This window comes from Heterodontus francisci, chromosome 10 (assembly GCF_036365525.1).
Source record: "Heterodontus francisci isolate sHetFra1 chromosome 10, sHetFra1.hap1, whole genome shotgun sequence".
Classification (NCBI taxonomy): Eukaryota; Metazoa; Chordata; class Chondrichthyes; order Heterodontiformes; family Heterodontidae; genus Heterodontus; species Heterodontus francisci.
Genome location: NC_090380.1, coordinates 48,420,306 through 48,438,706, shown reverse-complemented (window position 1 = coordinate 48,438,706; position 18,401 = coordinate 48,420,306). Strand labels below are relative to the sequence as shown.

General features: G+C 41.8%; 1 protein-coding gene across 8 annotated transcripts in view; it reads right to left on the bottom strand.

The window, feature by feature from the left end:
• The window catches only part of dmd (dystrophin), a 1,950,296-nt gene that overhangs the window by 103,041 nt on the left and 1,828,854 nt on the right, over positions 1-18,401 (bottom strand). For all 8 annotated transcript variants that reach the window (XM_068040560.1, XM_068040554.1, XM_068040555.1 and 5 more), the window contains 3 exons: positions 16,177-16,378; positions 11,547-11,632; positions 3,472-3,629 (listed from right to left, as the gene is read on the bottom strand). In XM_068040560.1, coding sequence (XP_067896661.1) covers positions 3,472-3,629; positions 11,547-11,632; positions 16,177-16,378 — 446 coding nt within the window. The remainder of the gene's footprint in view (positions 1-3,471; positions 3,630-11,546; positions 11,633-16,176; positions 16,379-18,401) is intronic.

Sequence of the window (18,401 nt, the reverse complement as noted above, 5' to 3'; positions counted from 1 at the left end):
GTCCAGTTTGTGCAGTCCAGGAACTGTAGCTGTTATTTTGAATGCAAGACTAAGATGAAATTCATTTCTTCATATAAGAATGCATGCCTGGTACTAGTTACTGGCCTCTTATTACTCGTTGCAGCACTTCCAATAAATATAAACTCTGAAAGTTTGTTAAAGGACTTAAATTCACTTTGAAGTCTATTTTGATTAAATGTTTTCCTTCCCCCCCACCCCAACGATATTAGAAACTAGACTAACAGATCCATATAAAATTAGGAAATGAATGTCAGTGGTTCTGATTCTGTAAAAAGAAATCCTGAGTTTTGCTTCTTTTGCAAAAAATGTTACAATATTTTATATTTGCTTAGTCATGCACGTTCTAAAGTCTGCAATTGTAACAGATTTTTGGCTTTGTAAATGACAGAAATTTCTACGTTTTTGGAGGAAAAATCTCACAACTGTTTTCGTTCAATAAAGCCATTTAGTTACAAATTTGCAACATCCCTTCTCCAATGCAACTTTCAGAATTTCCTTCCCCCACTTAACTTACTGACTTATATCAAATACTTTTTATAAAAGTGTTTCGAAGGAGACAGGCAGGGAATTAAAGGAACTCTGAGGAATTGTTAAGAGACATCAAAAATGTGCAGACACTAACATCACAGAATGCAGACACTTGCACCATAAACAAAAGCATATACAGCAGGCCCTGACAAGCAGACAAGTGAACTGTACTGATTATATAACATTCTAAAGCATCAGTTATTATCCACATTGTAGCCAAGATTATTCATCCTTATGTAGTACTAAGGAACACTTGTACAGGAGCACCTCATTCTATATAAGTTCACTCAAACACACAGTAAAAAAATATTTTTATACTCTGACAAATAATATTGAAAGTATAAAATAGAGCCTCTGAATCAGAAATCCCATTGGATCAAGACACCAATAGCAGTTCCAGTGGATTACTGGATAAACTTCACAGTGTGGCACTGAATAATGCAGGTGAAAATTTCTCAGTTTTTATTCGAAGTGTGCACAGAGTTTTCTGATCTTGGCCAAGACAGCAATTAAGCTGCTAATACTGGCAGGCAAAAAAAAAAGGAAAACAGGGCTCCTGCTCCTGATTTCTACCCCATGCTCCTTGAGTGAAGTGCACATGTTTGGACAGGATTGGGCTCAACTTTTCGCCACTGACCAGTCGCCCAAAGTCAACTTGGGGTAAAAGTCCACGCCAATGATATAAATCACATTGCATCATCCTTCTTTTTTCTTTTGGGCCTCCTTATCTCGAGAGACAATGGATACGCGCCTGGAGGTGGTCAGTGGTTTGTGAAGCAGCGCCTGGAGTGGCTATAAAGGCCAATTCTGGAGTGACAGGCTCTTCCACAGGTGCTGCAGAGAAATTTGTTTGTTGGGGCTGTTGCACAGTTGGCTCTCCCCTTGCGCCTCTGTCTTTTTTCCTGCCAACTACTAAGTCTCTTCGACTCGCCACAATTTAGCCCTGTCTTTATGGCTGCCCGCCAGCTCTGGCGAATGCTGGCAACTGACTCCCACGACTTGTGATCAATGTCACACGATTTCATGTCGCGTTTGCAGACGTCTTTATAACGGAGACATGGACGGCCGGTGGGTCTGATACCAGTGGCGAGCTCGCTGTACAATGTGTCTTTGGGGATCCTGCCATCTTCCATGCGGCTCACATGGCCAAGCCATCTCAAGCCATCATCCTATCACCTGTACATGACACCACTGTGATGTAAATAACACCTTACTGTTTTCTCTCCCCAACCTACAGAAGCTTTGCCTAACATTTCTAATGAAGAAAAGCTCTTTAATATACTTAAGTAGTTAAAGATAGACTTTGTCCCATTTTATTCACTTCTTAGGAAAATACAGAGAAAAAGGTGGAAGAAATACTATGGTTACTGGAAATTGGAAACAAGACCAGAGAATGCTTGTGCAGAACTGAAATATATGTTAATGAAATCAGAAAAATTGTAGGGAGGGAAATGTATATAATGCATCAAAAACACAGGCCAACTCAGAAAAGAATGCTAGGGTACATATCTCAGTGAAGTAATGTAGAGAAGCAGTAAGAAATTAAAGAGAAGATATGTAAATTGTTAAGGAGGTGGGAGGCGTGGCCTCATACACTGTTCCAACAAAGCTCATGACAACCTTCAAGCACAATACCTCCTTTTTTTCTGTAAGCCAGTGTTATCCAATAGAAATCGCTAACCATTCACAAGTATGACTACGGCAACACCATTTCAGCGACACCCAAAATGTCATAGAAAACTCCCTGCACGCAATACAAGTAAATGTACTTCACATGTTTATATTTACTGAACAAACAACTTCAACCCTTCAGTGATCAAGAAGCAACAGACTCACAATGATCAAAAACACTCATCCTCTGCTTTCTGTCTTACCATTTATCAACAAATGTACAAAAAGGTGAAGTACACAAGCGTCCATCGAGTGAATGAGTACTCAGATCACATGTCTAGTGACAGTATCAATTACTCACTAAGGAATTACTTTACTAAGGAAAAAAACAATTATTCACACCTGGACTTCCAATTAGCCGTATGTGGTTAATGCAACCCTTTGGTCTGAACACTGATTTCAATAACTTCGGCTAATCCTTACTATCAAACCTGTATTAATTTCATACCTGAACCCCCACTCCCCGTCACAGATTTTCCATCTCTCCCATTACCCCAGGCCTACCATTTTTTTGTTTCAGCAATTTACACACCTTTTCTTTTAACCATCTTAATGCGTCTGCTACATGATCCCATTCATGATTTCTGCCTGGATTTATCTATCATTGCAACGTACGTATTTTTCCGCTCCTCCCCTTATCCTGATTCCTATTTTTTTCCGCCTCTTATGTTTCAGTTTTGCAGAACGATCTGCACCCAAAATCCTCACTTGTCTGTTCTCTCTACAGATGCTGGCTGATCTGCTGGGTGCTCCTGGCACTTTTTGTTTTTATTTCAGTGTGAAAGCATTTGTTAAGTACTTACAGACACCAGGGGGCAGATATATTATTAAAAGCTTCTTTGATTTTGGTTGGCTGCACAAATTGGAAGGCTCGAGATAGATGAGGTGAGCTAGAGAAACTAGCAGCAGCCAAACTTTTTGCCCACCAAACCAATAAAGGTATCTTGAAGTTAGGGGGTGAATTTAACAGCAGCCTCTCAAATCCTTTAAGTCCTTAGAGCTGCTTTTCAAGAACTCTGCATTCTAAATCAGTTATGAGATTTTATAATAATTTAATGCTGATAGGGTTAGATGAAATAGGGTGCGAGGAGGCTCGTGTCAAGCATAGATTATTGGCATAGACCACTTGTGCTGAATGGCCTGTTTATGTGCTGCAAATTCTATCTAATTCTATGTAATTTATGTGTTAGATATCAAATTTATCAGTCCTCTGCTGGAAAAAGAATCTTGATAAAAGCACCATATACTTACAAATTGGAAGCAGCTTCGAACACTGGGTTCAATGTTGCTGCCTCCAAATGATGCAACCTCTCCCAGCTGGCGTGGAATCTGAATTGCATCATGCAATAGAAGCCCAAGCCTGCGCTGATCACAGAATCCAGTGGGACTCGCCACTTGCTTGAACAGATCTGCAAAGAAAAGACCTTTATATTAGGGAAAGATAAACTATATTAGTGAAGGCACGCTCTGGGGCAACACACTGCAGGAACAGAACATCAATGCAACATATACTATTAATCCCTCTCTACAGGGACTTAATTAATTCATTTTGAATTGAAATGAACTGCTTATTCAAATGAAACAGCCTTGTGTAAACTGTGCATCATTTGGATTCAATCCCAGATCCACTCATCCAACTCCATGCGTAAACCATGTAATAGGTTCTTGGTGTGAACTAACTTTACGAGTACTAGCCATGTGAACAACCACAGGAACACTACCATTCATATTACAGTGCTAGCAATTTAAAGAATGAAACAGAAGGGATAACTTGTATTCATGGTCTCAGGACATCCCAAAGTGTTTTATACCTAATGAATTACTTTCTAAGGCAAACCTGGGGGCATATTTCCTCACAAGACAAACAATCAATTAAGCTGCATCGTTGCTGTCAGTTTAAGGACAGAAGAATTCTACCACTACTCCTCAAACTTACCACATGATCTTTTCCATCCATGTGAACATGTGGATGGGCCTCAGCTTAATGTATCATCTGGAGGACTGCACCGCCATGGTCACTCTTACCAATACCATCATGGACAGATGCATCGGTGACAGGTAGACTGCTGAGGTTGAGGTCAAGTAGGCTTTTTCCCTTGTGTTGGTTCCCTCATCACCTGCCAGAGGCCCAGTCTCTCAGATTATGTCCTTCAGGACTCAGCCAGTTCGGTCAGTAGTGGGTCTATATTGAAGTCCCCTACTCAGTCTACATTCTGTGCCCTTGTTACTCTTAGTGCTCTTCCCAGTGGTATTCAACGTGCAGGAGTACTGATTCATCATCTGAGGGAGAGTGGCAAGTGGTAATCAGCAGGAGGTTTCCTTGCCCATGTTTAACCTAATATCATGAGACTTCACGGGGTCTGGAGTCAATGTTGAGGATGCCGAGGGCCGCTCCTTCACTTCTGGAAACCATTGTGCCGCCTCCTCTGGCGGGCGTGTCCTGCCAGTGGGCCAGGACATATCCAGGGATTGTGATAGACAAGTCTGGGACATTGGCTATAAAATATAATTCTGTGAGTATAATGGTGTCAGGCTGTTGCTTGACTAGTCTGTGGGACAACTCCCTAGATATTCAAGGGGAAGCCTCGTGAAGGAATCCGGTAATAATGAGGGGTTATAAGGTTTGAGGAATTAAAAAATTAAAAGCAGGGTTCATCTTCCTAAACAGTTTAAAAAGGTTGATGGACATGCCTCCGGACATGCCTCTATGTTGAAGGACTTGCCACATCTTAGAGCATAGAGGCAGCTTCTGATAAGGGGGATTCACTCCCTAATGTCACAAACCCGAACACACTGTAAAATACTGATAACATAGTTTTACAAAAGGTGACGATGCAGGGTGGTCCGTCCAGTTTTATTCTTATTAGACCTTTCTGTAGTGGTTTTGATGCAACTGAGTGGCTTGCTAGGTAATTTCAGTGGGCAGTTAAGAGTCAACCATATTGTTGTGGCTCTTGAGGCACATATAGCCAATTTCCTTCTGTAAAGGAAGTTAATGAACCAGATGGGTTTTTACAAAAGTCTGGTAGTTTCATGGTCACCATTACTGGAACTAGCTTTTTTTACAGATTTATTTAATGAATTGATTTTAACTTTTCCAGCTGTCATGGTGAGATGTGAACTCTAGATGTCTCTGGATCATTAGTCCAGGTCTTTGGATTACTCAAGAAACTTAACTACTTTGCTACAATTCCATTGTAGTATGCTGACCTACAATGGGTTCTGGTCTGGCAAAGCCTCCATTTTAAAATTCTCAATATTGTTTTCAAATCCCTCCATGCCCTCACCCTCCTTATCTTCATAACTTCCTTCAGCCACACAACACTCAAGATATTTGCTCTTCTCCAATTCAGGCCTCTTGAGCATCCCCAATTTTAATTGCTCTACCATTGGTGGTCATGCCTTCAGCTACCTTGGCCCTAAGCTCTGGAATTCCCTCCCTAAACCTCTCTGCCTCTCTTTTCTTGTTCAAGACCCTCCTTAAAACCTGCCTCTTTGACCAAGTTTTTGGTCATCTGTCCTAGTATCCTCTCTTGTGGTTCAGTGTCAAATTTTGTTTGATATCGCTCCTATGACGTAGCTTGGGACATTTTACTACATTAAAAGGAGTTTCTGAAAGCAAGTTGTATGCTTTCACTATATGCTGCACACACTTGTAGGGCTGAATTTTACCGGCCCCTTGAGGCCGCGGGTCACTGCGGAAAGAGGCCCACCTCGACCCGCGACATTGAGAAGGGCCTGCTGCAAATTACCGGTGGCGGGGGGACCTCAGTGCGGGGCCCCCCCCCCGCCCCGTTGCACGGTGGCAGCACCACAATTGGCACATGGTCAACAGTCCTCACCATTGCTGATTATGCAGCCCGCCGCCTCTCCATTAACACTTGCTGATTTTTTGATGAACAGGTGGCCGTCATGTGCCGTCCCGTTCACGATTGGAAAAGCTGGCGGGTCTACAGAGGGAGAAGGTAAGTTACTTTTCAGGGGTCTCACTCTGCATTCTTAAAGGGAGGGGGATCTGGGATTACTGGAGGGAAAGCTCTGCTGGCATGAAGGGAAGTATTGTGTACCTTCTCTCCGTTAGCAGTGTACGGTCTGTGTTTGTGAGGGAGCAATGGCACACTAGGCATCCTGTGTGTGGGCAGGGTGCCAGAAAGGGCAGGAGCATTAAAGTTATATGGATGGTGGGGGAAATTGATTCAGCTAGTAGGACCTTGATGTGGTCATGCTGTGCCACTCTGACTGTTGGCCAAGATGGGCAATGCCTCAGCACGCCACATAGTTGAACCAGGAAAGCAGCTGCTGTGCCCTTCAACACCAATCCATGCCCTGTTAGGAACCTTCGAATACATGAAGGGTTAAATTTTATTTATCACATGGAAATAGGTATGGCTCATCCTACATTATGTGATCTTCTGCTCGTGAGGATCCGTATGCACCAGAGGCAATATCAACAGGCAGGTGCGATCCATGTAGAGGCCCCTGGTCGTGAGCAGCAGCCTCCAAGGGGAACTCGCCATTAAGTTTGCCGTGCATCTACAGGCCCACATGACATCGGATGTCAGAGCACCAGTGTCAGAGGCAATTGTGCATGTAGAGAGGGTGGTGATACATCTCTGTGCCCTGCTCAAGGATAACCTGCAGCCCATGGGCTCTGGTGGACATCCCATGTCTTTGTTCATCATAGTGGCAGCGGTTCTCAAGCCTGATGCCTCTGCAGCCTTTTAGGGGCCCATGACAGACCACTGTGGGGTCACACAGTTAGCAGTGCATTGCTGCATCTGGGAGGTCACCAGTACAAATTGGGATGGGTTACACCTGAGCAGGACCGGGACTGATGTCCTAGGGGGAGTATTTGCTAGAGTGGTTGGGAAGGGTTTAAAATAAAATAATATGGCAGGGGGATGGGAACCTTTGCAAGGAGTCAGAGGACGGGGCATCAAGGACAAGAACAAAAGACAGTAAGGGGAATAAGAAAAGTGATAGGCAGAGAAATCAAGGGCCAGAATCAAACAGGGCCACGGCGAAAAATAGTGGGAAGGGGACAGGTAATGTTAAAAAGACAAGCCTTAAGGCTTTGTGCCTTAACGCGCGGAGCATTCGCAATAAAGTGGATGAATTAATCGCGCAAATAGATGTAAACAGGTATGATATAGTCAGGATTACGGAGACATTGCTGCAGGGTGACCAAGGATGGGAAATTAACATCCAGGGATATTCAGTATTTAGGAAGGACAGACAAAAAGTAAAAGGCGATGGAGTTGCATTGCTGGTTAAAGAGGAAATTAATGCAATAGTGAGGAAGGATATTAGCTCTGACGATGTGGAATCTGTATGGGTAGAGCTGAGAAACACTAAGGGGCCAAAAACGTTAGTGGGGGTTGTATATAGACCCCCAAACTGTAGTGTTGATGTTGGGAATGGCATTAAACAGGAAATTAGAGACGCATGCGATAAAGGAACATCTGTAATTATGGGTGACTTTAATCTGCATATAGATTGGGCAAATCAAATTAGTCACAATACCGTAGAGGAGGAATTCATGGAGTGTATACGGGATGTTTTTCTGAACCAAAACATTGAGGAACCAACTAGAGAACAGGCCATCCTCGACTGGGTATTGTGTAATGAGAGAGGAATAATTGACAATCTAGTTATGCAAGACCCCTTGGGGATGAGCGACCATAATATGATAGAATTCTTCATCAAGATGGAGCGTGACATAGTTGATTCTGAGACTAGGGTCCTGAATCTTAATAAAGGAAACTACGAAGATATGAGGCGCAAGTTGGCTATGATGGATTGGGAAACGTTACTTAAAGGGATGACGGTGGATAGGCAATGGCAAACATTCAAAGAGCACATGGACGAACTGCAACAATTGTTTATTCCTGTCTGGCGCAAAAGTAAAACGGAAAAGGTAGCCAAACCATGGCTTATAAGGGAAATTAGAGATAGCATTAGATCCAAGGAAGAGGCATACAAATTCACCAGAAAAAACAACAGACCAGAGGATTGGGAGCAGTTTAGAATTCAGCAAAGGAGGACCAAGGGATTGATTAAGAAGGGGAAATAGAGTACGAGAGTAAGCTTGCGGGGAACATAAAAACTGACTGTAAAAATTTCTATAGGTATGTGAAGAGAAAAAGATTGGTGAAGACAAATGCAGGTCCCTTACAGTCAGAAACAGGGGAATTTATTATGGGGAACAAAGAAATGGCAGACCAACTAAATGCATACTTTGGTTCTGTCTTCACAAAGGAGGACACAAATAACATACCAGAAATGTTGGGGAACACGGGGGTTAGTGAGAGAGAGGAACTGAAGGAAATCAGTATTAGTAGAGAAATGATGTTGGGAAATTGATGGGATTGAAGGCCGATAAATCCCTAATAGTGGATACATTGGTGATCATCTTCCAAGATTCTATAGACTCTGGAACAGTTCCTACAGATTGGAGGGTAGCTAATGTAACCCCCTACTTAAAAAGGGAGGTGGAGAGAAAACGGAATTATAGACCGTTCAGCCTGACATCGATAGTGGGGAAAATTCTAGAGTCCATTATCAAAGAATTTATAGCAGAGCACTTGGAGAACAGTGGTAGGATCGGACAGAGTCAGCATGGATTTATGAAAGGGAAATCAGGCTTAACAAATCTACTAAAATTCTTCGAGGATGTAACTAGTAGAGTTGATGAAGGGGAGCCAGTGGATGTGGTTTATTTGGACTTTCAGAAGGCTTTCGACAAAGTCCCACATAAGAGATTAGCGTGTAAAATTAAAGCGCATGGGATTGGGGGTAGTGTATTGCAATGGATAGAAAATTGGTTGCCAGACAGGAAACAAAGAGTAGGAATAAACGGGTCTTTTTCCGAATGGCAGGCAGTGACTAGTGGGGTACCGCAGGGATTGGTGCTAGGACCCCAGCTATTCACAATATATATTAATGATTTAGATGAGGGAACTAAATGTAATATCTCCAAATTTGCAGATGACACAAAACTGGGTGAAAGGGTGAGTTGTGAGGAGGATGCAGAGAGGCTTCAGGGTAATTTGGACAAGTTGAGTGAGTGGGCAAATGCATGGCAGATGCAGTATAATGTGGATAAATGTGAGGTTATCCACTTTGGTAGCAAAAACAGGAAGGCAGATTATTATCTGAATGGCTATAAACTGAGAGAGGGGAATATGCACCGAGACCTGGGTGTTCTCGTACACCAGTCGCTGAAGGTAAGCATGCAGGTGCAACAGGCAGTAAAAAGGGCAAACCGTATGTTGGCCTTCATAGCGAGGGGATTTGAGTACAGGAGCAGGGATGTCTTGCTGCAATTATACAGGGCCTTGGTGAGGCCACACCTGGAACATTGTGTGCAGTTTTGGTCTCCTTATCTGAGGAAGAATGTTCTTGCTATCGAGGGAGAGCAGCGAAGGTTACTAGACTGATTCCTGGGATGGTGGGACTGACGTATGAGGAGAGATTGAGTCGGTTAGGATTATATTCACTGGAGTTCAGAAAAGTGAGGGGGGATCTCATAGAAACCTATAAAATTCTAACAGGACTTGACAGGGTAGATGCAGGAAGGATTTTCCCGATGGTGGGGGAGTCCAGAACCAGAGGTCATAGTCTAAGGATACGGGGTAAACCTTTCAGGACTGTGATGAGGAGAAATTTCTTCACCCAGAGAGTGGTGAGCCTGTGGAATTCGCTACCAGAGAAAGCAGTTGAGGCCAAAACATTGTATGTTTTCAAGAAGGAGTTAGATATAGCTCTTGGGGTGAAAGGGCTCAAAGGATATGGGGGGAAAGCAGGAACAGGTTACTGAGTTGGATGATCAGCCATGATCATAATGAATGGCGGAGCAGGCTCGAAGGGCCGAATGGCCTACTCCTGCTCCTATTTTATATGTTTCTATATAAGTGAACAGTTACAAAACCTGGTAAGGTTCCTCTGTATATGTCCATCTCAGTCTCAAGCTCAATACATTGTTCACTGATAAAAATGTTTGGGACTTGATGAGAAGCTATTTATAATATAATGTCTCAATTCTAAAGCAGGAATTCATCTTCTTGAGGCTCGACTTGGTAGAAGCAAGAGGCTTGTGCCAGGGCTGTGTATTCTGAAATTGATTAAATCTATCAATAGTACGAGTCAGTGCCACACAGTCAAAATAGAGTTGCATATGGCTGAAAGATCACTCTATCAAAATGGCAATAGCAGGAAGACATGATAAACCAGTCTCACAGTGTAGCTATTAGAAAATCTTAACTTCTAGGGCTATGGGTTTCTTCTGTCACTAATACACTTCTGTCTTTAAAAATCCATAAAATGGGTGCAACAATGTCTAATTTCTACTGCTCTATATCCTTACAGCAAGATCCTAATTAGTTGTTTAGCAAAAATAAAGCATATATCTACAGATGATGTGAAAAGTTAAGATGGAGGCAAGTAATTTGTGGAAAATAATCTGTTTTCTGTTTCGTTTTAAATCACTAAAGGAGTCCCATTTCAAAGAAACATGTACTTTTCTTTGAGGAGGGAGAAAAGCCAGAACAACGGTACGTTACTTACTCCATGATTACATTACGTGCAGGTGACACCATGGTGCATTTGGGTCTTGTGTTTGAACAGAAGCATGCAAAGACTTGTCAAACATTTGCTTCATGATGAAAATGTCCCTCTTAAGATTTTCTAACTATTAATGCTCCTGTATCTATTGGAATTCTTGTAGTTTGCAAGAATATCTTGCTGCACAGTGATAACAGGCATACATGAAAAACTGTAATATGCGCTGATGTTGCATTAACAGTTTACAATGTTTGTAATACCAGGCTATTACATGGGGTGCGAGGCAGAACAAACAGGATTTGTATAATCTTCTTGGGGATGTAACTAGGCAAGTAAACTATATTCAGGCCTACTCTGGATTTGGTGCTTGTGAGTTAATGAGGCTTGCCAATCTTAAAGTTGTATCAACAGCTGCATTTCTTTAAAATTTACGAAAATATAACCACTTCATTGTTTCCATGCTTGTCATTTGTGAAAGAATACAAGAATACAGAAACATCATTCAGGGAATAGGGTTCATCAAAAAGGGATAATACATACATTTTTAAGAAAACTAATATCCATGAAATAGAGAACCACCATGGTTAAAGAGAGTATATGATAACATATAATGATGAACTGGAAGTCCTGTAAGATCATTTTTTCCTTTTTATAAAATTGACTTTATGATGGTAGATCTAACAAAGTCTATTTTTACTTCAGTGTAGTTAACAAATCAGGTATGACAGCAGAAATGGATTTTAAAAATTCCAATACAAACTTACAGCGATACTTGTCCTCGAGGTGTGCTTTGCACAGTGACATTATGCCACTTTTAAAGGACAGGACACGAATCTTCCCTGTTCGACCGCTAGATAGAGGAGGGAAAAAAAATCACCATTAGACTTACTTATCAGTGACACATTTCCAATAGACTCAACTGAGATTTACAAATAAAAATGTTTTGTGTTATGGAAGTTACTTTGCTCTGGTATAAGATAGTTTGAAACTCTAGAACCATGCAACCTGGGGCAAAGCAAATAATAATCCCCTGAAATCCCAGAACCGTGAGGACTGAGGGTGAATCAGTCAATAGTTGCAAGCAACAGTACACTGATGGAGACTTGACAAACCCTTTTGGGACTGGATAATACAAGAGTATTTCACACAAATCTAGTCATTAGATAATGGTCTGAAAACATATACATTTCTCTATTAACATGTTTAAAGGAGCCCATTTTTACATGTAACTCAGTACCACTCAGCAGGGCACACTCAGATGCCTAATGATGTCACAACTGAAGGTTGCCATTATTAAGCCCATTCATTACACTGTATAAAATATTTATTACCTATCCATGTCTTTTTGTAGCTAAGCATTGACAAGTATTTTCTGCTATTAAATGAAATGATAGCTCTGGTAAACAACTCATCAGACACTGCTGACATGGGCTAGTCGTTCAGCTTTATAAACTCCACAACTGTGCAAGACTTAAAAGACCATTATCGTCATTGAAGATTGCTTAAAAAGTCCTTTACTTTTGTATTAAGACAGCAGCTAGAACACACTAGATTTCACATCTTCATCACAATGGCAGCACGCTCAAGTATATGTCATGGTGTCATATCGTATGTATAAACAAGGAAACTGAAGTTTTGCAAACTCTTTTCAATGAAGATAGTGCCTCTTTTTTTCCAATGTGCAAAGTGGTGAGACACAGTGGGGTCATTTTAAGCTAATCCATCAGGCAAGATATCCATAGGCTCAAATGGATCATTGGTTTCCAACGCTGGCCAATATTACTCCCCACAGACTTCATGGATCTTCAATGGATGGGTTAGGTTAAAATTGCTGCCAAATGTGTTAATTACCACCATCATTCAATGCAAGTACTAAATCAAATTTATAATCTCATTAAATATGAATCAAAAATCACAGGCGAGATTTCTAAAGGGGCATGCAATGAAATCATTTTGTGCTCTTAGTTACATGTATTGTGTGGCATGGTGCTGACCCCTACAGACCTTAAAAGCCACACAAGAACACAAGAACTGGGAGCAGAAGTAGGCCATATGGCCCATCGAGCCTGCTCCTCCATTCAATATGATCATGGCTGATCTTGGGCTTCAATTCTACTTTCCTGCCCGCTCCCCATATCTTTTGATTCCCTGCGAGACCAAAAATCTATCTATCCCAGCCTTACATGTATTCAATGATGGAGCATCCACAACCCTCTGGGGTAGAGAATTCCAAAGATTCACAACCTTTTGAGTGTAGTAATTTCTCCTCATCTCAGACATGAATGATTGGCCCCTTATTCTGAGACTGTGTTCCCCCCTGGTCTGTGCTGCATTAGGGAAGCAGAAGAGGAATAAATGATTTAGCATTGCTAGACTTGGGAGTTGCTATACTTCAGAATGGAGGGGGAAAAAATCTGATAATTCCCACAGTTGAATGTTTTGCATATGTTAGAAACACATGTGTAGGCTGAGGACAGGACTAAGCTTAGGTGATACAGACCCAACATTTGAATAGATTGTCAGTACTGTCTAGGCTTGCACTTGAATTGCTGAAGGGGTGAGTCAGCAATATCAGTGGAATAAAACACAGCACATTCAGGAGTGGGCAGCTAAAGAAGGGGAAATCGGAAGGAAAAAATACTGTAATTACCTAAGCTCCAGTTCATAAGAAAACTTTTAGCTTAATTTTAATTTAGTCTCCTCCCTTCTCTCTCTTCCTCCCACCCCCACAAATAGTTTGGAGTTGATTCATTCAGAATAGATTCCTTGAATGGATGACTCCAGGCAACCTTATTTCCTTAGAGTTCAGCTCTCAGGCAAAGCATCTCAATATTGTTACTGTGGCCTGCAATGAGAATTTACAATAAAGGAGTGTGCAATGAATCCATCTGCACACTGGAGATAAATCTGAATTTATAACTGTGTGGGTATTGCCAGTATCTCAACCAAGCATATAATGTACTGTCAACATTTACTGTTTTCTCACTCCCTCAGAATGCAGTGTCTCCATTATAAGCACTTTTAAGGGTAGGCAATCAACTCCTGGAATGGATACAACCACACAACAAATTCTTAATTTACACAGAGATTGAAAACCACCATCCCACTGTTCTTTCCCTGAGTATTTTGCTTCTCATTTAAAGGAGCATGGCTGCTGCCAAATGTTACATTTAAAACTGCTTTTCAGCTACGAGCAGCAGACAGCATGGCTGATGTCAAAGATTATGCATTGTCCTCTGCTGCGTCAGGCTGTTGTTCTAAAAATTTCTTTAGGTGTCTAACCCCAGGCCTTTAAAGCAGAAAGCACAAAGATGCATTCTGATAATGGGGACAGAGTTGCGATCGCAGATTAAATCAAGGCCACAAATAAACTTGTTTCATTCAGTAACACTTAGCTCTTTAGTATTAATTATGGGAGGAGATGTGGCTCTTTAAACTACAGTCATTGTGAGATGTGATTCAAGGTGCCTTAAATTGTGCTGTGTTAAGTGCCCATGACCTCTCTGTAATACTGTGAAAATACATTGTTCAGTGACTCAACTCAATGATATGCAGGGCTCATATTAAAATGATAAGAATATTAAACACTTAGTGGGCAAAGAAAAATCAAACAACAAGAGTTCTACTTTAAGCAACTGAATGGGAATGTCTAAAGGTACCTGCTGGAGTTAGAGTGATGAAAAATAACCTATTTTTTCATAGGAACACAGTAACAGGAACAGACCAGTTAGCCCCTCAAGCCTGTTCTGCCATTCAATGAGATCATGGCTGACTGCCACCTAACTCCAACTACCTGCCTTTGCCCCATATCGCTTAATACCTTTGGACAGCAAAAATTTTTTGCATGGGGTTATTTTTCAGAATACGTTTCTCCCATTTTCTCTAATATTCGGTTCTCATTCTCTTTGCCTGCCTGGCCTGATACCTTGAAGCCAAGAGAGAGCAAACCTGCTTCTGGTTGTCGTCAATTGCTCACTAGGAGTGGTTGGGGATACTGGATTGGGGGGGGTGGGGGGAACTGCCCAGATAAAATTCCCTCCTCCAATATCCCAGGGGATAGTTTCCAGCCTCTGTTCTTTCTTAATTGTACTCAAGATTGAATACTGAACATAGTAAATCCTAAACATGCATGTGTTTCTGCCGTATGAGGTTGAGAGATGACACTGAAAAGCTCAGCATTGATATTATTCAGCACCCCTTTTTAAGACTTAAAGGGCCATTCTTTTCATGAAAACTGTTCAGCAAATAGTTTAAGTAGGGTGGAGGAGAAACATTAAATAATGTCACATGAAAGAGACACAATGGGCTGAATTTTACCAGCCTCTCGATGGTGGGTTCGTGGCGGGGGGTGCCTGTAAAATACTTGTGGGAGAGGCCAGCCACGACCTCCGGCGCCAAGAAGGCCCACTGCATTTTACTGGCAGCGGTAAGGCCTCGGTGTGGGGCCTTCATTTGCCTACTCAAACATATTCAAAAAAATGTTAATTAACTTACCTGGACTGGGCGGCCATTCCCGCACATTCTGAACCCTGTTTGGGGATTCAAGGTGAGACACTGGTGGTGGGGAGGGTGGGGGAGTGGGAAAAACACTTTTTATTGGCTGTGGGGATAGTGGGAAGGGGTTGAAGGGGTTGGTGATGAGGTTGTGGGGGAAAGTTCGGGTTGGGAATAAAATATATTATCGACATATAGGCCAATAAAAAAAGCCATTGGTGGGTGGGGACGGTGGGGAGGGAGGTTGGGAAAGGGCCTCCAGCTTTTAATTACTTTTTCAAGATGATTCACAGAAATGTACTTTTAAAAATTCACGTTGTTCCTAAGGGTTTGAAGTCCTTTAAAAATGGTGCCAGCTCCTGCGCAGTGGCGCCGAACACCACTGCCGGAGATGGAGAAGCCGCCCCCTCTATGTCATCGGGATGACCGTTCCGCCCCCTCTATTTAAATGAGCCCCCGCACGAAATATCATGGGGGCTCAGTGGCTGCGCAACCACGCCTGAAGGCCGCCGACTTCAAAGCACGTCACCACGATTTGCGGAGCGCTAATGAAATTCAGCCCTAGTTTTAATACAAAGTATATCACTACATTTATGTCTGCAAATAAAAAGTTCACGAGACACCTTTCCCCTGAAGACAGTGTCCTTTCATTTTTTTTAAACAAAACTCTAAATATTTGGGAGCTGAGTTTTTCTCAATAATATTTTGTGGGCCTAATTATTGTTGAGCGTAATCTTGTTCAGATAAGGTGACTGAAGCTGCCATGGCATCTTTAAAAGCCAATAGACACCGAGTACCTTAGATAGCCATTTTAGATATAATGTTTCCCAGAGATAAATAAGCCTTTCTTTTTGTATTGGTGCTGTTTGAGTTAGTTACACTGTTCAATGCAACACATACGTGTCATAGACATTTAGGAGCCAGTTAAGACACATGTCCACGCAGAGAGGCACATTGACAAGGTTACTGTGTTCCTGTTCCAGTCGATCATAGATTGAAGTCAGGCAATTAATTATCTCCAAAATATCCATTAGTTGATCATTTTGCTTTAGATTGTGCTGGTCAAAGGCCTCACAAGCACTTGGCAGAGAGAGAAGATCCACTGTGGAGAAACAGAAAGAAAATATATTAAAATTACATTTGAACTTTGAAAACAATCATTTGACAGGATTCCCAAAGGCCAAATCAGTAAGATGGGATCACTTTGCTCCAAACCAATTTAATACACTACAATGTAATACACTTTGAGGCAGTGTAAAAACTATTCAGCCCAAATTCTATTCTCAATGTTGCGAACCAGAAATAATTTATTCATCAATAAAACAATTAATGTTTGAGGAGGGAGCAGAAACATCAGCACACAACCCCTTTTTCACTAGAATAACATCTAAACTTAAGAGTACTGGCACACTGCAAAGTTCAGAAGCAAGGACTTACTGCAAATACAGGCTGTGAATATCAGCAGCAAAATCCCATTGAAGATACAGGCTGTGAGATTAAGTAACAAAATACTACTGCAGATACAGACTATGAAATTCAATAATAAAACCCGATCACAGGTTCAGACTGTGAATACCAGCAACAAAACCGCATTGCATCTACAAGCTGTGAAATTCAATGATCTAGTCAACCTTGCCCCTCAATTTTTCACGTCAAACAAAGTACACATTCGTCCAGAACAGATTGCTTATTCACTCTCTTTGAAACTTGTGGTGCATTTTGTCAACATATTTGTTCCTTCTGTCACTGCTTTGTTGCTGTCACTGTGTCCTGCTGAAGTGCTCTATGATAGAATTTATCAGGCGTGAAAATATGGATATGAATGATTATGGGATTGGTGACATTTTCAGTGGTCACATCTACAGTCACAAACCATTGATCTTTAAATGATATTTTTGCCCAAAATAAGTAAGCCTACTAAAGTTTGTACTTTGGCAGGGTGAACTTGCAGCAGCAGAGCGTGGGACTCATTTCCAGATGAGGTATTGGGAGCTGTCTATTCCTGGTTTCATAACATGATGAGTTCAGTTCTTAGGAATGCTTGTGTTCCAAAGTTTACAGTGCACGCCTGCTGCCTCTCGCCTTTTGCTTTTAGCTTAAACTGGCAGAAGACCGCATCCCCAGAATGGCCATGATAAATAGGCCACTGCGCATATACAAGTCAGTTTTGTCAAAATGCAGGTGCACAAAGCATTAAATGCACTGCGTTACATCATGACATTATAACAACAGTGTGTAAGGGCAGATATCACACCACAACCTGACGATGCCTGAAATTGAGTTGACACTGGTGCTGCACCTTTAATGGCCAGAGTTAGGCTGACAGGAGGTGCTCAAACTCAGAAAAAAAATGCTTCCTGTCTCCTAGTTTAACAAAATCAGACTGTTCGGATCAGGTGAGAAATGTGTCGAGGGGTCTTTTGCTGTCTCTGCCTGGACTTATTGTAAGAGGGTTTAATTTTAAACACACTGTGTTTTGAGCTCCCCCTTTGTTAATTCTTGTTCACTGCTTTCCAATTATAAGGCAAAGAAATGAGCACCAACAGGCTTTCTTCAGTTTAAAGAAGAAAAGTGAAATTTATGAAACTTACTTAAACTCTAATACGGCTCACGCCTACGGATATACGACACGCCCAGGTTAGCATGCACACGCGATATACACATGCAGATAGGGACAGAAAAGAGTTTGAGGCAATATCTTGTTACTGTGCTTCGAGCTCGCTGTATTCCTTGATTGAAGATATGGTCTTGCATTTCATTGGGGCCTAGTATTCTTCTTAAACCTTGTGCACATAGGAGACTTTTCCCTCTTTGAGTTTACGGGTCTTCAATGGTTTCCGAAGCTGGTGACAGTGAAATGGCAGACAGGAGCAGATAGGAGCGGAAGTAACTCATGCTTCAGCTCCAGGAGCACATGGCGTTCTGAGTTCAAATTTTGTTTTTCCAGTTTAAAAAACTCCTCCAGTTGGCCAGCAGGTGGTCATGTGACCGACTGGTTTGACCAGGTCTCTTCTGTGTATTGGAGCGAGGACTGGTTCCTTTGTTCCAACACTGTCTGGTACTATGCAAATGTCCTTCCAGCCAGGGGCTTGCAATTTTAAGCTTTAATGTTCATGTGGCGAAAT